We start from the raw sequence: 24,308 nt of genomic DNA, 5'->3' as shown, positions 1-24,308 counted from the left end.
TTGGAGTGAAGAGAGTGATTGGAATCGAAGATTATTTTATTTGATAAGTGAGATTTGCTCTCTCTTTCTTCATGTTGTTGCCTTAAAATGAGGAATTAAAGAAAGAGTGGGAAGTCAATTTGCCTATAAAAATTGTACATTAATATTAAATTAAGAAATAGTTTAATTTTTTAAGTAATTCATATAAAATGACAAAATACTTCATTCTAATACATCAAATTACTATTTATGGATCATTATTATTTCTGGGTGTTATGATTTAGTGGATCTTACTCAATATGAGTTTTCTAGAAAACGTCTTAATCCTTATAACTTTGAGAATGTTAAGAATATGTGTGTGGTTCCTATACATTTTTGAAAAGTATGGATGTATATGTGGTTCTTTGTACCTTCATGGAGACTAAAGATATGTGTGTGGTTCTTAAATATTTATAGAGACTATGAAAGTGTATATTGATTCCTTAGACCTTTATCAAAGTAAGGAATATTTGTGATAATGATGCTTCATGATAATTGTTGTGGAATGATTATTATTATTGATTTATGTGTGAACTATCTTGTATATATTATTATCATTGGATCAAGTAATCTTTCTTCCTAAATTTTAACATTTTTTTATATTGTTTATATAATTTTTTTTTAATATTTTCCAACGAAAAATTTGAAGGATCTTCTAAGCTTTTGATATGTATTTAATAAGTTTAAGATAGTTGTTTTGGTTAATTTTTCTAGGATTGGGTTAAAAGTATTTTAATAAAATTCAAGCTATCTTCTCTTTGGATGGTATGAATGACACCTTCTTCAAACATGGGAAAAAGATGACATTTTACAAATATTAGATGGATCATAGTTTTGGTGGAAAGGTATGTAGTATATGATGGAAGTCGAAGAGAAACATTGGATTAGAACAAACTTCAAAATGAAAATACTTGAAATAATATTTGATGACAGTGTAAAATATTTGAAAAAATTAAAAAAATTCCAGAATTAAGTTTGAGAACCTATTTATTCATAAATATGTGAATAAATTTGAATATCTAACCCATTTTATTCCCAAACTACTTTGTTGATACCTAAAATACAAAAGTTTAAAAATAAGCCTAATTACGAAATTAAGATTATAGTTCCTCCAATATTTATTCAAGAATTTTCAAATATTAATAAAGATGATAAAAAAGACTATATGGTGATAAAAATTCATTAGAGAAATCTTATAGAAATTTGGAAAGGAGGAGTTCTACACCAAACCTTAACTTCATCAATGTGGTGTATCCATACATCAACAATAATAACAATCATTTGAAGTTTAATGTTTCCATCATTGTAGTAAATTACACTTTATTTATCACCATTTTCTTCATAACATGTTTTTTTTTTTAAATTACATAAAAAAAAAATTGGAATTTACAAAAATAAAACACATTAAAACTAAAACTCTTTCATTCATATCAAATCAATGACATACACATAAAAACTTTCACACATTTATACTCATTTTAAACTTCACTTTTTTTTTCTATTCTCTTACTTTCATCACTCCACAAAGACTAAGTAGAATTTCTCCTCCTAATTCCATTTTTTTCATCCATAATGCTCAACTCTAAAATTTTACTTAAAAAGACTAAATTCAATTTCGACCAAGAAGTGTTTCAAACTTCAATGTAATAAATATTTCCAAAACTTAAATTCATTAAAATTAGTTTGAGTAATTGTGTTAGATGGGATAAAAAGATTATAGATATTAATAATTTAAATATTTTTATAATTGTTGAATGTCATAACATCTTTATATCAGAGAATAAAGAAATCATTTTTATCAAAATCATCAACCAGTCATTATAAATCTTTATGTGATAAGATTTGTGTTTTTTAATCAAGATTTCACATTATGTAATATGCTGTTGATTAAGTCAGTAATTTTTGTACTGATAAATGTTTGTACAAAAAATATTCCTAAATTAATGTAAGATATTAAATCAAATAGCAAAACTTAATGTATAGAAAGAAGGAGTCTGTGCACTAATAATATAAAGAGAGATTACATGTTAGAAGGGTTTTATTTATTCCTGTTTATAACGCTTCAAGTTGTTCAAGCCAACAGAAATTATGTCAAGCATTCTCAATGAAAATTGGCAATAATTTTCTTCAAACATACTACTGGTTTTCACACCGATGTTCATCCAAGACATTAGGAGATAAACTTAGCTCCCAATCAATACTAAAATTGGATCCCAAATCCACGAATAGAATCACGTTGACATTGAAAATTATGGAACACATCAAGTACCAATTGAAGACAATGCTTACACCCAAATAACATTTGCCACATTTTTAATATAGCTTCCCACTAAATTTAAAGCCAGAAAGCAAGTGAATAGAAAAGAAGAAGATCAAAATGGGAAGCATTAATTAGGAAATACTACTTTAAGAGTTGCTTTCAATATTTAGCATCAATAAGAGAGTTCAACATAGTCGACAATGTATGAATGTAAGGCAACAAAACAACTCTTAAGCTACAGAGGTAAAGATTAAGCTCATTTGGGCATCCCCTATATGTTCTTGAACATAGAAGGATCCAGAGTATTACATAATATATATTGCACACTGCAAGTGCAATATGACTAATACTGGTATGATCTTGGACACTAATAGCAAGTACCTTCAGGAGGCTGGATAAGCTTACGGTTATGTGAAGCTGCCATTTCCTTCTTCAGTTGGGTCAATATATCTTCCATGGTAAACTTTCGTTGCCAATTTGAAAGAAGACCAAATTTCTTTGATTCAACCTGTTTCAATAGCAAATCCATAAATCTTAGTTAGGTAATTTATCAAGTTTGCAAAATGGACTAATGATAGGTTGAAGGGTGAAAACATAGATGCGTGTTGGTAAACTAGTTCCTGGATAGAAAGGGAGGCCTGATAAAATGCATAGTTACAAGAAAAAAATAATCTAGAGAAAAATAAAGAAGGGGGTTCCAAATGCCAAAGCACTCAAATCTTGCAGTCTTTCCGAATCTCTAAAACCCTTGCTCCTTTCTCCCCTGACAATAAACTGTGTCCCTTATTTCTTTTTGGGTATATGACCCAATCGCATTCCACGGCCATCCAAATTCAACACTTGCTTACTCTTTCAAAGTTCCAAATTTCCAGTACATTTGAAACAAGGATGTATTGACCAAGTTTTATGTTATTCTAAGAAAAATAGGATGGTAATGGTATGTAGTTGAAACAACCCTGTATTTTTTTCATCAAGGCATGGTGAAATCAATAATATGAGAAATGATAGCGGGATATTCTTCAATACATCTTTTTTTAACACAATACTTTTTATTTGTTGGAAATGACAAAATTTTGTAGTTCATGTCTTGTTTAACATACCTCTTTAGTTTTTCAAATTTTTAACCAATCAGAGTGTATTAGAAAGAATGTGTTAGAAATTGTTTTCCTAGCACTCTTCTACGTATATTTCCTTCTTAGAACCCAAATCACTCTCCTAGAATTTATGTTTGAACCTAACTCAAACCCAAAATCGCTCGTAGGGTCATATATACCATTTGAGTCATATCTCCAACCCCACATTTTTCACATCAATAACTAGACAATTAGAGTTTACAAGACATTTATAGATGGTTCAATCATAACATGATAACATATGTCCCAATAGATCATTATATCCAACAACAACTATTACGTTAAATTCTAGTACTATCTAAGAATTTGAGTTTGAACCTAACTTGTCTTCAAAGTTAGCTCATGGAGTAAGGTTACCCCCACTTATTTTCATTATTTTGGCTACATTCTAATCAATGTGAGATTTTTTATACACTCTTGAATACATTTCTCTAATGTACATCTCATATTTATTCCCAACATCAATTAAGAAATCAAGTCAAAAATACTTTAGTTAGATTTGTGTATACTCTTTCTCTCCCAGACCAACACCTATTGCATTAAAACATGTAAAAAACAGCATGTGAAAAACTATGAATTGTACCACTCCAGTTTCATGATTAACACAAGTCATATTGATCCGTGAATGAAACCGAACACTTGGAGGCTTTTCTGGGTAATCTTTATCACAAAACAACTTCAATTGATAAATTCTCCCTTCATGTACAGTCTGGTAGAAAAAACAGAAAAAAACACAATTACTGAACCAGCAAATAGCCTATTATTTACACAGTAAATAAAAATAAATTACATTATTTGGAAAAATGATAATATAACTCAATTCCCTGGTTCAAGGGTAGAGCGATTCATACTTCAGATTTCTTAAAAATTAAGCAAAGAAGCTACATTAATCAGGTCAAATAAAGATTCAGTAGACTATTAGAAGAGCAGAATAGAAAGCCAAAAACGTTACAATTAAAACCATCAGATAAATTCAGCAGCATAATAACATTTCCAAAAATAATTTTAAAAGTTGTTGATATTATTCCCAGTATAATGATAAAGTACATATGTATAAATATAAGGAACTTTGTACTGTTATATGACTAGTAACGTGAACACTATACTAGTATACACATATTGAGACACAAAAATGTGTTTAAGGACTAGTAACATGGTCAATTTGTATTACCCGAAAAGTAAGAAGTTCATTTTAGAATGGATTACTTCCACTATTGAAATGGTTCTAATAAATTTAAATCAATTGCTACATGAAAATTCCCTAGTTCGAATAGAATTTAGCTCATTGAACTAGCACATATTTGTAAAACAAATCAAGCTGGTGATAGATAAATATTTACATTATAGGGGCCAATAATAGTGCCAGTCCAAGAGCGCATGTAAATATCATCACCATCATCCATTCCATAGCTAACTGTGCCATCTCCAATTCCCTTTTCTCCCTTTTCAAGTTCCTCCAGCAATCTGAAGTTCCTTGGAACTACATTAAGGTACAAACCTTTTAGATACACACTCATATTGGCATTGTATATTCTAAAAGTGCAAAAAATAGTGTTATAACTTATATATAATCCTTTCACCAAATATTAGTCACGATGTTAGGAGTTAGGACAGAATGAAAAAACAGTCAGCAATTGTCAGAGTTGTTACTTAAAAGGAGTTAATTTTATATAAATAGGAGAATAAGGGACGAGGGTCATTTTGTTAGGTATCAAATGTAAACAGTAGCATTAACTTTGTGTGGAAGGGGAAACCCTTAAAGAAAAGATTTCTCTCTATAGTTCTGCCTAATTCATTAAATTAATAAAATATTTATTTTCTTCTTCCCCATATCAATTATAGGTTCAAAACACAACTTTATAGTCATGAACACAAGGACCAGAGCCAGTGAAAATGTTCCATATTTCTTTATCCAGCTGATGGCATGGCAAATTTCTTTGTTCACAGGGCATCTTCCTTCATGCAGGAGCAGGACAAAAGAATATAGCAAATAATTGGCTTATAACTTCACAAATTTAAGATAATTTATCTAATGTTGTGGTTTCTATTTACAAGGAGTTTGTTATGTCTGATTGATGATACCACTTAAAGAGTTATAGTGTCATATTTGTAAGTCCCTAAGATTACTAATGGAATTGGGTTGGGAGTAAGTATCAAAAAATACATTTTGAGAATGGTTTCAAGTAAGTTGCACTCTAGGAAGTTATGCTTAGGAATCTGGTAATTACTATTCAATTTTCCTAAGAGATGTGATAATAAAAGGTCCTAGCCTACATTTCAAAAGCTAAAACCAAGTTTTGAATGTTCGAATTTTACTAGAATATTAAACCTACAATTATAAAAAAGATTCTGTCTTCTTTCATGTTATCATATACAAATGTTTGTTATCTAATTATCGTGAACACGCTTCAATAAATTGAGGAATAATAGAGGACTGGCTAAAACAGAAAAAAAAAAAGTGACTATAGAGCCAGCTCACCTGGGCTTTCTTATAAAGTAAGCAGAAGAAATGAGGTATGAATTTCAAAAGAAGCGTAGAATGATAAACACGAGTGCTAACAAGGAAAATTGATTCAAATTATAATTAGGGTATCCAAAAAAACAATATTTACAAGAAATTCCCCATTCCAGACAGCAGTATGGATTGAAAACCCCACCCTGTTTCCATCAACAAAAAAATTAACCACAATAAAAATGAAACAAACATGCAATTTTCAAGTTCATCAAGGGCGACAAGTCAAGGCAACAAGTAACTAATAGAAGCATGCATATTCATGAAAAGAAAATCAGTTATAGAAAAATGAAAAATAAAAAAAGAAGAGAAAGATGATATATGAAACTAACCCACGACACTGGATCCTGCAGAGCCAAGCGTCATGGATGAACAATTGTTGTGGATCTGATCAAAGTATCGAAATGTCTGAGGAAAGGGGGAATCGGCGTAAGCAAAAATTGAAGGCAAATTTCGGAATAATAATGAAGAAAAAGAAGCGGACACAACAACGATGTGGTCGAATGGGGAAAGGTAATACCTCAATTACACCACGCGTATTCTCAGTCCACGCTTCTCCTGTCACGACCAAACGAACTGTTACATAAGATCTTCTCGCGTTTAAGATAAAAATACCTAATTTCCTAATTTTAATTACCACTTTAACCGTAATTAAAATATCCTTGTACTTTTAAGCTAATATTAATGAATTTAGGACAACAAAATTAAGATAAAAATGTAATTATACAAAAACAATAGACTGTAGATAGTCCTTTCGTATTTTAATTTCTTAGACATCAAATTTAGTTTGCATGTAATTAATACTTTCTGATTTGAATAGTTAGAAAGATAAATTGTATTTGTAAAAGATTTTTCATGTTAGTTTATAAAAAAACATAAATTAATTTCAGACTAGACTTATATCTATTTTAATTACGGGAAATTAAAACAGGTGTAATTTAATATTTTATTTTAATTTAACTTTTAAGAGATTATGTATTGTAAATTTTCTTTTAATTAAATGACTTAAATTATTAAGACGTGAACTTTAAGTCTAACACAATCTTAATCTCACTTATGTATTGTGAAATATTTTTATTTTTAATTGATGTGAAATTTCCAATACATTTTCTTCACATTGAGACCGTCAACTCGCGTGACACTATATATTTATGAGTAATCCAATAACGGATGAAACTAATAAACTCTCGTTATAATAAACTTTAGATGATTTTGTTATCATATAAAAAATAGTAACATAACTCAATCTTATAAAACTGTCTTATAAGATGAAGTTTTCATCACTTATATATTATGAAATATTTTTATTTCGAATTTTATGAGATTTTCAACCTAAAGAAATGAATGAGTTACTTAATTAGTTGAAAATTATTTTAGGTTCGTAAGTTATTCCAAATTCAAAGTACTGTTTTATTCTATTAAAATCAACTCACATAAAAGAATAAAATAATGGACATTTATATAATAATTTTATATATTAAGAGAAATGCAAATCATCATTTGCTACTACATGAGTTATAAGTTAAGGAGATAATATGTGTGAATATATATATATATATATATATATATATATATATATAATGAAATTGTTGATAAAGTATGAGATAGTAATTTTTTAGTGAAGTAATCATATTATTAATTGAGTATAGTCTGTATCTTCTGACTTTTGTCAATAACTGAAGTTCTTATTGTTTACGTAGGTGTAATAAGTAATAGAAGGTACTCATTTAGAATAGGTAGCAAGGTGATGGTGAAAACTAGTTTATGAGATTATTGATCAAAGTAAGTATATTATTCTTTATTAATGATTCTATCTCTTTTCTTCTTCTCTTTCTGTAGTTTATCTTATTCATCTTGTATAACTATTAAAATATCAGATTTAACTATATGTGACTTGAAAAAAAAAAAATTACAGGCTGGTCTACAGTCCAGTTTACAGGCCTGTGATGCAGACATGAGCCCAAATATAAGAAGCTAATATATATAATATAATTTTATATTTTGAATTTTGGAATTCAAAATAAATTTTCAAACCCAGAAAATACTTTTTAAATTATAAAATTTAGAATACAAAGTATTTCATTTTAGAATTAAAAATATATAATAAGTAAACTATTGAGTCCGTAAAAAAATATATGTTGAAATGTTAGAAACATAAAACATAAAGAAGTTGTTTTACCCAATACGAGTACTTTTTTTTTAATTTTATACTTTACATATATAATTTTATTTTTTTTAAAGTACAGCATATATCTTATTGTACTTGTGGTCCAATATTAATTGGTCAGAATGAATTAGTGACTGATAGTATTGATCCACTTTGTCATTTTTAATTTTATCATATTTTTTTATTAAAATAATATTTTGATTATATTATTTTGCATAATTATTATATTTTTAGTATTGTATGATAGTATTATTAATCTTACACCACTCATTCTAACGTGAACTGACATGTTGCCGGAAAATTAAATTCCATTAATAATGATTTGGCTCATTTCATTAATTGCCAATCTTAAACAATGGATAGAAACAAGTTAAGCAGAAAAAAAATGCTATTAGAAAATCCTTTTCATTCAAACACTGACAAATTATTTCTTGCTCATCATAAATAGGTCTTAAAGTTTTTTACAAGAATCTTTTTTAATTATTCTGTTCATTAATTATTTGTTGACTAAATTATCATTAATAATCTTAGTACATAAAGAGTGAAAACTTTTAATAGTTTTTATCTCTCTCATTAATATTGAATTAATTGAAATTTTAAGTTTTAAAAAATAATATTACAAACAAGCATACTATTTTTAATTAGATAAACTTATTAGTTATAACTTTCGACAGAATTTATACCTATATATATAAAGAAATTATATATAAAGAAGATTTTATATTATAACCGTTTTTTTTAGTGTAATAATTTGTTTTTAATTTTATCTTTATTTAAATTTTATTAATATAATTAAGTATGATGTCATTTCATATGAATTACTTAAAAAATAAAATTATTTTTTAATTTTTTAAATTAATATTAATGTACAATTTTTATATGACTTCACACTCTTCCCTTAGTTCCTTATTTTAAGGCAACAACACGAAGAAAAAAAGAGCATATTCTCACATATTTCTACATCAAATCTCATATATAAAATAAAATAATCCTCCATTTTTAATCACTCTCTATACTCCATTTTTTGCTTTTCAATTTCGATTCACCCAAAATTATTTCTGTATATATGTTAAATTTTTATCCTCATGAAAATTGAGTAAACAAATAAAATGTGGATACACAATACGCAATTGCGCCTGTGTTTCCATTAGTTAGTTATAAAAAGCTTGCATTTAAAGAGAGAAAGGGTGTATTAGTCATTTACATTTACAAAATAAACTGTTAATTGTAACGACGTAACTTTTATGAAGAAAGAAAAAACACAGAAGCCATATAACCCTTTTCCCTATGCCATTTATTTTTTCTTCCTTATCTCCATTTCTCTCTCTCCAATTCTCTTATCTTCCTCCCTCTTAATTTTCTCTCCCAATCTTCATCTATTTTAGAATCTGATCGTACCACGCTGTAACTGAGGAGTTAAGGAACATTTCTACCCGATCAAATTTTCAAACAGAGTAAGTTCATTTTTACTCTAAATATCATTTGTTCTCTGTTTTTCCTTATGATTTAGTCATCAATTTTGGTGGGGTCACTTGAGAAGTTTAATCCTCTCAACTTATTTTATTATATACTGAATTTTTGTTTTGTTTGGATAACTTGCATTAGGCCCGTAAATCTTGAAGTTTATCCAGATTGTGGGGAATAAAATTATAGAAGTTGCTTGGAAAACAAGTAATTGAGATAAGGGAAGCTAAACTTAATTTTTAATAACACCCTAGGATAAAAGATCTGAATGCGGAAGGGACGTGGTCCCAATATTATTTTCTCTTGCAGAGGTGTTATTTGTTTATATATTGTGTGTTTGTTTATATATTATTTAAACTTTATAAATACTATACTTTGATAGTTTGAGAGTTAAATATTGTTTTTAACATTGGAAAAGTTCTGGAATGATATGAATTTTTAAATGTTATGGGATTGAATGATATGTATTATATACGAATGATGTAAATAGTATGAAATTGATGTCATACATTTGGGATAATGTATGAGTTGTTGTTTGATGGTACGTTAAGTATGAAAAGCCTATGTTTAACGGAGATCCTCTGGCTTCACTAATGATCTAAGTCATGTAGACTAAGATATTAGGTGGTGAGAAGCTGAGAGGGAGTTCATACACACTGGGTCCCACTGTAGACACTCGGTATTGGATGTTTGAACTTACCCTGATCCTTTCTATTGGATTCTTTGGATCAGGTGTTAGTCTATGGTAGGGGCATACTTAATGAGTCTTCCGGAAGATGAAGTGGGATTGAAATGAAATCCAATGATTGTCATTGAAAATAGATCCATGTGTGGTCTATATGAATGATGAAATTGATATTGAAATTTTACATGATAACATTTATAGAAATGTTTATAAATGATTTATTTGGTTGGTTCTTTTTGCAAGAATTAGATATGATATGTAATTTCTTTTCACTAACTTACCCTTGCTTTTCTTGTTGTGTTTGAACTGCGATGATTGTACTACGTACACGAGCAGATGATATTACAGGTGTCGAAGGGTCTGAAGAGCTTTAGGGTGTTGACTTTAAAACTTATGTTACAAATATTTGTATTTTTATATGTCCTAATCATGTATTAGGAATGTTTTGAAAAACTCTAATTTTGTAAAGAAAAATGTTTTATATTTTATGCTTGAAATGTAAAATCCATAATTTTTTCTATTATGATACAAATTTTTTTCTAAAACACGTGTAGTTTTTTTAGCAAAAATAATATTATTGGAATCATAACATTATTTATTAATAGCATTTTTTTTCTTTTTAAATTATAAGATAATTATATTTACTAGTGGAAAGAATAAGATATTGTAATTGCGTATTTCTTAATTTTAATGAATCAAAAGTTGAAAAAGTAAAAAATAAAATATAAAAAAATAATAAATTGATCAATCAAATTTTTTATTTTATTTTATTATTTTTTCTATTTTAATAAAACATTTCCCATAAAAATTGCGTTAGGTCCTTAAAATAAGGACTTATAAAAGAATGGAAGGTTAATTATATGTAAAAAGTGACTCTCAATGTTAATTTAAAAAAGAATTTTAATTTTAAATAATTCATATAAAATGATGAAATAATCCTTTTTATATATTAAAATGAAATATATTAATTAAAGTAAAATTAATTTTTTTTTATCCAAAACAATATTACGAGAAGAAGTTTTATATATATATATATATATATATAAGACTCAAACTTCTAAATTTAAATAACTTTATGTTAAAATAGTCTAGGACATTTTTTTTCTAAAAAAAACTTTATTTATACATTTCAGTTAATTTGTAAAAAACTTAAAAATATCATGCAACAATTTTTTACAAATTTATTTATATATAAAGGAATTTTAAATTATAAAAAATTATTACATTTTTTTAGGTGAGAAAGAATTTTCAAACATGAATCTTGTTATTGCATAAACATGAACTTGGCTCTACACGTGTTTTACTTGTACGACAAAATTTCCTTTCAATGAATTGAAAAAGATAATTCACTAAAACCTCAAATTTTCCATTCTCTCCCATCTCATTCCTTCTCGTGTGTCAAAATGTTCGTTGTTTCCAAGTTGACGAGAACATAAAAAATTAATTTTCATTGAAATATTCGTATAAAATGGGTGTTAATTGCTTCGGGACTTATATAGATAGCACATGCTTGTGGACTCTGTTCACACACAATTACAGTTTAAACAACAAAATTCAATACATTTCATTCATAGATATAGTTTAAATATTTAAATATGTTGTTAGAAATTTTACTCTTAATTATATATGTGGAAAAGATAGTTAGGAAAAAAAATTCTAACAATCTTTACACTTTAAGAAATTGTAAAATAATAGTTTTAAATTATCTATTGAGGGCTTTTTCATAAAACGATGATGTGGTTGATGGACACATTGAAGAAAAAATAAGCTAAAGCTCCAAAAAAATCTACATGAACTTTAAAAAGAAAAAAACATTACTAGATATTTTGTAATAATCTAAAAAATTTATTATTTTTTTTAAATGTTGTTCACTAAAAATTCGTAACTTATCCGCACTCAAAATACTCTATTGTTATTAATTATTTTTGTTCTTATATGGATTTGAAGTAATTTTATCTATTTTTAATCTCTATCTTAATATGATGTAATATGTAGTTAGATCGTAGTATCGCTATGAGATTTTTATAAAAGATTATTTCATTGAGTCGGTTTTTGAATATTTAAAGAATTTTAATTATATCGGATGAATCAGTTATTTGATATTGGTGATTGATCGTGTCAAAATATACTTTAAGACACTTAATAAATGACAACAATAGTTATGGAGGGTTCTTTGTGAGTCATAATCATGTCCTGCTTAATGAGGTTGACATGTCCTAAAAATCAGTCAAATTAACTTAAAGATATTGGATATATTCTCCGACTATGAATATACCAATATATATTCCTTTAAATCAGGGATCAAGTTGCACATCAGGTAACAACTGATATTTATTCGGCCATCACAACAAGGGTTCATTACAAAACACTATGAATAAACCCTTTACATAGGTGTAAGGTTTTTAAATCAATTTATCACCACACTCTTAATACAATGTACTTACTTTGTCGTTGAACTACATTTTTTCAGGTCAACCTCGACCGAACACCAATAATTGAAGGAGAAGATTTAAAATAAAGAACGAGAAATCAGCCGAAACGTCAGCAATTGTATAACCAATTTTAGGTACTATCTAGACCCTATCAATATATACATTAATAAACCCTATCAATATATACATTAATAAAAGTGTGTTTTCCTTTAATCGTAGTTAATCTATTTACAAAATTATATTGAACTTCTATGTCAATACACCTAAATTAGTACAAAAATTATTATTAATCTTATTATTAATTTGACACTACGATTTAATCTTTAATTATCGTAAGAAAATCTTACTCAATTTACTATATCATGACCCATATGTATTTAGTTATCCTGCCGAAATCGGTCACACTGTCCTTATGACATAAACTTTCTTGACCGAGTGATAGTACAATTTCAAGATACCATTTTATCATTTTTTTCTTTATGTCAATACAATAAAAAAACAAATACACGTGAAGTCAAATTCAGCACACTAAAGTTTTTTTTTTATTGTTTTAAAAAAATAAAGGTATTAACTTCATAATTACATTCAAAACTTCGTAAAAGAAGCCTATAGAGTATTGAAAGAGTATTAAAGTTGGGTGGGGGGGGGATTTTAATTTACATTATTTGTGTGGTAAAAAATTGTTATTGCATAATAAAAAAGTGTGGAGTGTTCTACTTATTTTTTAAATATATTTATTTCTCACATACTACGATGATTTATGGGTAGTTTAAAAAAAGAGTGTATATTATAATCTCTAAATTGTAGTATTCTAAACTTAGAGTGGAAGGTAGATGGGAAGAATATGAAAGCTAAACATGTTATCTAAGATAAAGTTCCTTGTAAGTGGGAATTGTATTCCAACTAGAGTGGGACTAAGGAGTAAATGAGTGGATTGATAATTTGTTTGCCCACTATGCAAAAATGGACCAGAGAATATTTTTTATATATTATGTGGTTGTGTTTTTAGTCATTTGTGTTAAGATAAATTTTATATGTAAAATGTTATTAAGAATCTTTTAACTCAGTGATCAAGATAAAACATGTGATTTTATGCGTACATGGAGTATTTGGTCTAAGTTAAATTCATTCTTAGGAAGGGAACAAGCTTTTTGTTTTTATCAAAGTTTATAAAAAAAAGTAACTATTAATGGGAAATTTGCAAAAGAGATTAAATCAAATGGTCTTTTTCTCATTTTTTAGTTACTAGTATTATTTAAACTCCTTAATATCAATATTTAATAGATATTGACTCGGTCGTAGTAAAAGATGTGTACAAAAGGTCCTCTAACGCAAGTTAATATTTAGTGATTATAGATATTAAAGACTTTTAAATGCGTATTTTGATCTAAGTATGTTCAACTTAATTATAGGACTAGTTGAACCTAAAAAGTTTTTGGTTTGATAATATGAATATCAATATTAAATTTTTGTATTAATCTGATATATGATATCTAATTACATCTTAATGGTGATGTCACTTTTGACAATCAAGATGTATTCGGTCATGTGACGAGACTCCCTTATCATGGAGTGTGATCTAACACTTTTTGGTCGTACATATATTGTTTAGTAATTTGAGTTTGTTCCGATAAAATTAAATGTGACAATAATGTTTCTGTAAAAAAAATCAAAATAAAATTGGTTGAGGTATGTATTAGTGTGATAACTCGTACTAATTTATTTGTGAAAAATGAGGTATGTATTAGTGTGATAACTCGTACCAATTTATTTGTGAAAATGTTGAGGTAACAAATGGATAATATGGTGTCACATATTCGAGTCATGAGTTTACTTACTACTTTGGCATAAATAATATGTCTTGGTTAATAAGTATTTTTTTAATTAGATTGCAAACTAGTGGTTGATAATGTTGGCTTTCTAATGCATATTTTTTCTTAGTGTGGTATGATCTTCAGTAAATTTAAAGTTCATCATCATTATTATTATTCCCCAACTTCCAAGCTATAGTGTTAAGCTTGTTACGAGGCAAGCGAATATGGTAGTTCATGTGTTAGCAAGGGTTGTCATCAATTATGCTGACTCCATGGCACTGCAATTGTATTGCTTATTGGATTCATAATAAAATTATATAATTTGACTTTTCTAACAAAATTAACTATATTATCCTTTAAATTTTCAAAATTTTCTTCATGCTTAATTTTTTCAAACGTTCTTTTATTTTATTTATCTCTTGTGTATGAAACAAGATTTTGTTGTTAAATTCATATCTATCATTCATGTAATCTTGCATGTGACACTTTATTTTGATGATCTTTTCAAGCATTTGTAATAATACAAATTCTAAGGGATCATGCAGAGAAAGTAAAAGGTGGAAGATATCTTTAAAAATGAAAATGTATTAATATTTAAAGGAAGTTAATAACTATTAAATGTTTCATTAAACATTATAGACATTTTCTAATTCTATCAGGGATAATGACACTTTTTAAAAAAAACACATTCAAGAAATTCTAATGCAGAGGAAAAATAACTTTTAATGGACACAAAAACTAAAGCATGGTAATGTCAAAAGAACTAAGTAATTATATTCACATTCCAAAGTAAAGAAAACATAAATATATTAGATAAATTTAATTTCATATTTTAAAATAAATAAATTTAGTATATTTCACTAAAAGAAAAAATATAAAGTGAAAATAATGAAAACCTCTTTAATTGTTTACAAGTTTTCTCCGTCCATCTCAGTACCATTCGTGTTTGATTTGATTTATTGTGGTTCATAAAACCACTTTCTCTATAACAATATTACTACAATAATCTAAACCATTTAAAAATAAATATTAGATATTTATATTTATTAGGAATCTAAATATAAATATAAATCTTAAATGAAGAAATTTGAACCTCATTACATCAAGATTTTGGATTAAATGTGATATTAATATTTTGAGTTAAATATTTTTCTAAAAAAATAAGAAAATAATTTTCTTCCTCACAAGTAAACTTGCAAGTTTTAGATTAATCGAGTTGAATCAAGGTTGTAAATTATTTTCCTAAAACATACTAATGTCGATTACATCTGTAATTATCTAAGTGAAAGTTAAAAGCATTAACAAAACAATTTTAAAAGAAAAAAAATGAGTTGATAAGATATAAAAAAAAACATGACAATTTTCAAATAGTTGATGTGAAGTGGAAGAATATATATACACACTGGGCAATAAATATGTTTTATATCTTAATAATTTACACCATTGATTTTTATTTTATTTTCATTTTCACAAAGACCTACACCATTGATTTACTTTACTTAACTTGGGTTAATTTTTTTTAATCAACAATAAAAAAACAAATATAAATGAGAGTATGAGATACTCCAATTAATTTACAACAAACGTCAATCTAAAAGAGATGAAGGTATCAAAAAGGAAAATGATTTTTTGACACCTCATGCTCCACCTTACACCCCACATCTTTTCCTAAAATGTGATATTTTCCTAAAACATATTAATATTTTGATCATTTTAATTTTAAAAAATATTTTAACATTTTACATTTTGCCTATATTTTTATTAAGGAGATTTTTTCATTTTTTTTATTACAAATATTTGTTCACAATCAAAATCAATTTTTTCCATATACAACATAACATATCTATAAAAAAATTGACAACAATTTTAAACCATAGCCATCATCATATAAAACATGATGACTTCAAAACAAGCATGATGCTTCTTTTCAACTATATTAAATATATCAATCAGGTCCACCGTTGAAAAATTATTCTATTTCTATGGTTCCAAATTTTTCAAATAATAATTATCCACATATATTTTCATATACTAATTATCCATACAGTTTAGGTCGATAAGCCCACTTACTTTAAAATATAAGTTAAAATATCATTATAGATACTAACCATACTCATAAAAGAGATTAATTAATCAAAGATAAAGATAAAATAATAATAATTAACCTATAATAAGAATATACATATTTTTTTATATTATTTTAAATTAGATTTATTTTATATACTCTGCATAATTTAACTCTAATTTCAATTTAATTTTAATATTATTTTCTTGCTCAATAAAATATTGTGTGAAATATACTTATTATGAAGTTATGCCTTGTTTTTGTTCTCACAAAATAATATCACACATTTATTAAAATCAAGTAACATGTAGTTGGTTTTTATTTAGGTTGCATGTTAGTAATTATGGCGAAAAGAGAGAGACTTGTTTAGAGTTGTAGTTAATTTGGAAAACAGAACTCTAAATTATAAATATACATAACTAAGCTTAATTTGCTTTACTTAACATGTGTGTTATGAATGAACTTGATACTTAGCACCAACATGTCATATGATGGGTGATTAACCTTGGTTTTAAAAAATGTGATTAAGAATTTATCTTTAAATAGAAGTTAGTACCTTGGTTCAAATTAGATTTATGATCAACATAAATATTAGGAAGTCTCTCTCTCTCTCTCTTATTTTTTTATTTTAGAAGACGAAATTTGATTGCACGCGAGTAATGCATAGATATCCATTGTTATGATGACAAAAAATAAGGATAAATATAATTATTAATTCATTACTTTGTTCCATATGTGATGCAATGCAAGACACTAAGATGTGGATGGTGTTGACAAGTAGCAAAAGGATAAGTGGTAATTGCAATAAATGTTGGATCATACATCGATAACCAAAGTTATTGCTATAATAATAATAATACCAATAATAAAAGATAAAATAATAATAATAATAAACATACTAATAATATATAATAGTAATAATGATAATGATAAACAAATTCAAGTTTACTTCAATTTAAAATAAATATTAAATTCAAAATCAATTCGCATATGAAAAACCATGTAAATATTCATCTAATATTATATCAAGAAATATTTAAGTTTAATTTTTATTTATTAATATAAATACGCACGGAAATGTCAAGTGTTTAACTGTGGAAAATCACTGCTAACTAGGAGTGTTAGAATAAACTAAAAATATACAGTTATTTGAATTGAACTAAACCATATTTATTAAAAACTAAAATAAACTCACTTTTAGATAAATTTTTAATCACTGGACTGCTAAAAATATTTTAGTGCAAGAGTTAAAGCATTATCGGAGTTGAAAATTTGATCATTTACATAATAATCCTGTAAATATTGTTTGTAAAAAATTGTTTCAGTGTTAGAAATGCATCTCGTTATATTAACAACTTGTGTGACAAATGACAACCCCTTTTATGTTTTTACGAACACAAGTTTATTTTTCAGTAATGGTTTGTTAGCTTTGATTTATATATCATTTTATTAGATATGAAAAGTTGACAACTATACATTCCTAATAAATAAATTCATATATCAATTTTAGTTGAAAGAAATAGAATGATAAATTCTTTTAATGTCTTTTGAGTGTAATAAAATACAACCTAGACAATTAAATTACTTTAATTTATGAAATAAAAAACAGTTCAATTAAAAATGAATAATGTAACTAATTAAACTAATTTTTTTATAAGGTAATATATATGTAATTGAAGCAAGAAATGACATGCACTGCACTAGTGCCTAACCTCTTTTCGGAACACTTCTTAGGCATTAAGATCATCGAATTCAGTCAAGGTTTTTGGCTTTAGTTTGTTCTTATCACACGATGTTTTCTTTTGATTTTTGATGTAGTTTTGTTACCATTTTTTTTCCTTCTTATATAATTTGATTTAAGGGCAACCCTAATAGTAATGTTTTCTGGGGTGAGTTTCAATGGAGTCTTAGGCCCCTCATCTTGATGACCATGTCCATGAGCTGTGTACCTTGTTCAACTTGCTCTTATTTTATTGATGACACACAATTAATTGTGCCATTTCCCACTACGTTCTCACCTGATTTAACCTATAAGTTTACATATTTAAGGGTGAATCATAATGATTCAGATTTTGAAGCTTTGAATCTAATGCTTATAAATTATGGATTAATGGTCTGTCACACCTTGAATGTCAATTTACTAACGAAGCTGACAAAAGGAGGGGCTTAGTTGGTACAATTATGGTGTCTGCGAATGGGAAAATAGATATAAACACAAAATGAAGGCAAAGTGCAGATAGTGTTGAAAGTGTTGAAGGAGGAGAAATAGAAAGATAAAGGAGGATGAAGAAGAAGGAGAAGAAGGTGTTTGATAAAATAGGTGGAAAAGAGAGAAAAAATAGAGCATTTATCATCTGACGTAATATCTCCCACATTATTCTCAACCGTCTCAATTACTCTTGCATTTATGTGATTTAAATGGCCTTAATAGAATGGCCTTTTTTTTTCAATGCTCGGAACTACCCAACCCACCTTCTACCATCCCTTGATTCACTCATCCTTCATCTCCTCCTAACCCACAACATAATTTTCTTATGCTACACGACATACGACTTTCACGCCATTGCTCTCATTATGCTCGTGGACACTTGAATTTTGTAACATGGAAGTTGGAACCATCTCTCCCTTTTTTTTAATCAGGTCATTATCGCATGCAAAACTTTTCCATTCCATCGTGTCAGGGGATCTGAATTCTGAATCAAATTACACACCTCATTTTTCAGTCATCATATCCCCAATTGTTTTAACAAAATCTACAACAAAGTCAACTAGCCCATTGTGCTCACTCAGATTTTTCATTTTTCTCAAGCATGCTGAGTGGTTCACAACATCGCAGAGTGCAGTAGATGGAGCAGTTAACACCGGTTTGGTGGGCCTTAACTTTCAAACCATTTCAACTGTTAACACAAAGTACAGAAGATCTACATTCTGTCTTACAACTTCGCTGTTGCGGCTATTTTTATTCACTTATTTTATTTTTATTTACCTTTTTATGGTGGTTAACGTCAAGAGTAACAACAGCATGTGTGTGCCGTTGGATGAAACAGTAACATTAACATTAACATTAACATCGTGGATGCAGAGAAAAAGAGAGTGAAAGGAAAACCGAGGTTGGATTTCAACAAGCAAACTAAGAGGGCACCTGAGGTTATAAGCCCTCTTACACTTTCTTAACCGCTGCTAAAGAGCACCCAGCTCCTATATTATAGATACCTAACATTCCCGAATTGCCCAGTAACTTTCTTTCTATAGGTGATTCAAATAGTGCTATTCACGCTCCACTCTGTCTCTTTCTGTCTCTGCAAATATGCATCCCCTGCTTTGACAAAATTGTTGGGAGAGAGGGTAAAAGTGGAGCGCACATAGCACTACTCCTAGAAGGGGGAATAGTTAAAACAGTAAAAAAAGGTAAAAGGAGATTAATTCCTAAGCATTACTAGCTAATATAATATAATATAATAATATGTCCTACTATTAGGAACAGAGAAAAACAGGGCTAGGAACAGAAGAAAACAGAGCTAGGAACGGAGGATCCTAACTCTATTACTCTAACTCCTCCTTATGGTGGGGTTTTTGGTGTCGTGGAGGAAATCTAGCAAAACGGTGCTTTTGCATTTGGGGCACTTCGGATCATCTTCGGAGAGCATCACATACATGAGGCAGCGAGGGCAACCCACGAGAACCATGGAAGTGGCTTCAGGGCTGTTGGAGTAATTCTTCTCCTCTTGGTTCAGCTCCGACGACACGCACGAGCTCGGCGGTGAAGTCGGTGAAGCCGTGGCCGATCGTGTTGGCGACTCCAGTCTCCGGTCAACCCTCGGCGGGGACAGGTTGAGCTTCAAGTCAAGCTGTGGACCACTTCCGTTTCTGCGGCTCATGGCTTTCCTCTGCTTTCTGCAACCACAAAAAAGAAGAAAAAAAAAAGATACGTAACGCAGATAAAGACAGGAAAGAAAGGGGAAAAGGGTGAATGAGAGAGTAGCAGGGAGAGGAAATTAGAATTGAAAGAGGAAGAAGAATGACTCACGTTAAGGTTGTTGGAGGAGGATGTTTTGGAAGGAGAAAAAGGGGTGGTGAGAAAGAGTGGCACCAGCAAAGTGTTGGTGATCTTTGTTGTTGCAAGAATGGGTGGAGGTTCATGGGCGTTTTATATAAGGAAAATGAAGGGAGTGATTTAAGGCTTAATTTAATTGAGAGAGAGAGGTGGAGGGGGGTAGGGTGTGTGTAGAGAGAGGAGAGAGAGAGAGAGGGAGAAAGAGAGAGAAAGAGAGAGCGATGGGATTGGATTGAATTGAATTGAAGTATTGGGTAGAAGGAGAGTGTAAATTGAGGCCAGGAAATGTATTAATTGTTTGGAAAAATCCCAAGAAGTATGCAGGAAGGGGAAATTTGGAGTAAATATTGCAATTACAAAGTGCAGAAGGAGGGCCTTTCTTCATTCATTGCTTGAGGAAGAGTCGGTGTTTTAAGTCTCCGAGCAACACAGCGCAAGAGAAATCCAACGGCTTTTAAAGCTAAACCCCTTATTTAAAAATCCAACCCCTCACCAACAAAATTTAATACCATCCATCTAGTAATAACCCAACCCATTTTTCTTTATTAAATCCTTCCAACGAAATTTAAATCAAGTGCCCCCATTTTAAATAAATATTACCAGTACCATTCAACAGTGCCCCGAGAAAAGGAAACCCAATTTAATGAAATGACAACCTTCAATGTTCTATGTTAAATCTTCAATGTTCAATCTTCACTGTTCAATGTTCCACCAACACATACTTCCCTTCCATTACCACACTTACCTCTTTCACCACCACCCCTTTATCTCAACATCATCCTCATCAATAAAATAAATATAAAAAAACTATTCTTTGTTAGAGGGTCCTTTTGTGGCGACGGTGGTGTTCTGTTCTGGTCGAGAATTTTCTCATCCCGTGTTCTGAGTTTCTGAGGTGGTTTTCCTTGGACTAAGTATGTTGTTCTCTTCTCTCATAGTTTGGAAAGTACAATCCATGTCCATCGTCCAACAGACATTACAGGATCTCGTGGTGTTATTGTCACGGCACCATTGATTCTTCTGAAGACATTATTGTCACCATTAAAACAAAGTAAAGAATGCTTTCTGTCATGAACTTGATCGTGATTTGACAATGCAACGACAGAGCCGGGAAGAGACCTGTGGAACATTTACTCATCATATACTACCACTATACTTTCAACTTCATTTTTCACATTCTTTCTAAATTTTAATGCTTAATACCACTGCTTTTAAATTTATATCACAACATCTATTTTCATTTTATACTAAATAATGAAATATATTTTAGTATCTAAATTTTATAAGTTTTGTGGATCAAAATTTTATTTATTCAATTAAAATAGTTCACTCGTTCTAATTATTAGCCAGATCATTTACATGTATACTTCTAAATAACAATGCTTTCGAGTAACTGGATAGTGAGACTCAAAATCAAAGTGGTCCTCTATAGTATAGTTTATTTACACATGTCACTTCCAAATAAACTAATTTCTTTTAAATTTCATATATAATAACATTTTACGGCTCTCCTGAGAATAAAAAAACTTATTGAATGGGTTTTAATATTCACGTGGTTGATTGTGTTTGAATTGAAATACATAAAGAAGAAATAAAAATATATGAATGTCTCAAATTTGTAATTTTCTTTTCATCTATTTTTGATTTTTGATTTGACAATTAAAGTGTACTAAACAAAAGATTAAGATTGTAAACTTAAAAGGAGAAAGTATGAAAAGTTGCATGTGAAAAGATGTGATTATTGGAGCATTATTTTGAAAGAAAAGAAAGAATGCTAGGTCAAGGAAATGATGAAATGTGGTGAAGAAAGAAAATGATTTGTAAAAGGGCAGTATTATTTTCCATATGTAGAATTTTGTGGTCAACGTGGCATATATTCATGAAACATGCTTTAAATGATGCATTTCTACTTGCTATAAATAGACACTCCCATTCTTTAAAATTCAGCATCTCATCTATGACATATAGATAAGAAGAATATGGATCCACGATTCAACCATTTGACCAATGCTTCCTTCGTTACAATTCAAAAATCAACAACTCATTCCAAATAACACACTTATCACTTTCGGTGATATATCATATTTCTCTAATTATTTTACCAATCAACTATTTTTCAATATAAATTTGTTCCTCTATTTATGCTTAAATCAACTTTTACTTTTTATAATTGTTTTTACGCAAAATGTACGAGAAACTATCTTCAACTCGCTCTCCACTATCGTTCATTACTTCACTTCTCTTTTGTTGACCTTTTTCTCAGCAATACGAAATATGCTGTCTACTTCTCAATATGACACACATAGGATGAGGATTGAGTTACGTGCAGAATCTTCCCAAACTTAAATCAATTCTAATTTTTAAGTATTTATTAATTATCTAAATACTAAATTAATTACATTATTGTTTATATTAATTACCAATGAAATTAATAAACTCATTACTTTATCTTAACTTATTTTTTTTATTGTCAATAAAATAAATATAAATCACTTTGGGAGTAGTTCAACCCTTATAAATAATAACAACCTTAATCACTTCTCGTAGACATACTCCTATGTATGTATATACAAAACACTTCTAACTTAACTCAGAGAAAGTCACCTGACATACTAAGTAAATATCTCATAAGATCATTCCCATACAAACCGTCGTATCTATGCATCAATCAAAAAAGGAAAAAAACGCAGACTGTGATTTGGATGAAACCCGAGACTAAGTCTTTAATTGGACCAACACAAAAGCCTCCAATACATCTACTACTTTATCTTCACTTCATAATAGGTTTATTAATTATTATTTTTATTATCAAACTCTATTTTATAATTTTATCTTTAATTAATAATTAATATTTTTTTACCACATTTACATGTCATCATTTCAAAAAAGACATAATATTGATTGTTGTTGGATGTGTTATACTAGAACCAGTCTAATAACATAGGAGTATTTTTAATATTTCAATTTTTACACATTTGGATAACTGTTTTTTACTTACATTTTTTGTTTTTATAATTTTTCATTTACTATTTGTTATCATGTGATTCTTTTCATTAGATTTGACCAAAGAAAATGTAATGAAAGGTACCAAAATGAAAAAAAAAAGTTCAAGTGGATAAGATCGCTGGAAAATAACAAAAACATATATTTTAAAATGTTATGTAAGTCGTTATTTATTTATCAGTATTTTATTTAATGATTTATGTAGAGTACTTATTTATTTTTATATAGTTAAAATCTATAATAAATAAATGCTTTTAATAGAAATTGTATATAATTAGAACAAATAAATATATTTAAATATATAAATATTTTTTACATTTGTAATTAATAATTCAAATTGTAATGCAACATTATTTTAAATACTGATAATTATTTAAAATATATTAAAATTCAATTTAGAGATGAAAATAAAATATGATAGAATTAAAGCAATAAATAATTAAAAACATCAAATATCACTAAAGAAAATCATTAAATAAAACCAATTTTAGAGACAAAATAATTAGTTATTATTGACTAAATTAAATATTATTTTAGAGATTAAAACAATTATTGACATCTAAACTTCTATTATTAATAAAATTTCTAAATTAATTTTGAAATTGGTATCCAATTAATTAGTAAGGTTTTAACTATCAATTAATTTAGATTTTACAAGTTGATAGTTAAAATTTTGATAGCTAATTTAGAAACTAGTTTAT

General features: G+C 28.2%; 2 protein-coding genes across 2 annotated transcripts; both read right to left on the bottom strand.

Moving 5' to 3' along the window:
• Nucleotides 1–2,409: 2,409 nt before the first annotated feature.
• LOC137814613 (ubiquitin-conjugating enzyme E2 variant 1D) lies at nt 2,410–6,560 on the bottom strand. The gene is made up of 5 exons (XM_068617433.2): nt 6,444–6,560; nt 6,256–6,331; nt 4,752–4,891; nt 3,995–4,120; nt 2,410–2,786 (listed from the first exon to the last, which is right to left on the bottom strand). Exons 2-5 carry the CDS (start codon nt 6,287–6,289, stop codon nt 2,646–2,648), a joined length of 441 nt encoding a protein of 146 aa, XP_068473534.1. The 5' UTR covers nt 6,290–6,331; nt 6,444–6,560; the 3' UTR covers nt 2,410–2,645.
• Nucleotides 6,561–19,644: 13,084 nt separating this feature from the next.
• LOC137814612 (protein GL2-INTERACTING REPRESSOR 1) lies at nt 19,645–21,103 on the bottom strand. The gene is made up of 2 exons (XM_068617431.2): nt 20,578–21,103; nt 19,645–20,444 (listed from the first exon to the last, which is right to left on the bottom strand). Exons 1-2 carry the CDS (start codon nt 20,688–20,690, stop codon nt 20,099–20,101), a joined length of 459 nt encoding a protein of 152 aa, XP_068473532.2. The 5' UTR covers nt 20,691–21,103; the 3' UTR covers nt 19,645–20,098.
• Between the last annotated feature and the right edge of the window lie 3,205 nt (nt 21,104–24,308).

This window comes from Phaseolus vulgaris, chromosome 1, assembly GCF_051622355.1.
Source record: "Phaseolus vulgaris cultivar YP4 chromosome 1, ASM5162235v1, whole genome shotgun sequence".
Lineage (NCBI taxonomy): Eukaryota > Viridiplantae > Streptophyta > Magnoliopsida > Fabales > Fabaceae > Phaseolus > Phaseolus vulgaris.
The sequence above is the reverse complement of the archived record's forward strand: the minus strand, read 5'-3'. Positions and strand labels throughout refer to the sequence as shown.

Coding starts and splice junctions, on each gene's coding strand:
- LOC137814613 (XM_068617433.2), bottom strand. CDS start 6,289: ATGACGCTTGGCTCTGCAGGATCCAGTGTCGTGG. Junction 4,121..4,751: donor CTATTATTGGCCCCTATAAT/GTAAATATTTAT, acceptor TTTTTCTACCAG/ACTGTACATGAAGGGAGAAT. Junction 2,787..3,994: donor TTAATCATGAAACTGGAGTG/GTACAATTCATA, acceptor CTATTGAAACAG/GTTGAATCAAAGAAATTTGG.
- LOC137814612 (XM_068617431.2), bottom strand. CDS start 20,690: ATGAACCTCCACCCATTCTTGCAACAACAAAGATCACCAACACTTTGC. Junction 20,445..20,577: donor CCTCCTCCAACAACCTTAAC/GTGAGTCATTCT, acceptor TTGTGGTTGCAG/AAAGCAGAGGAAAGCCATGA.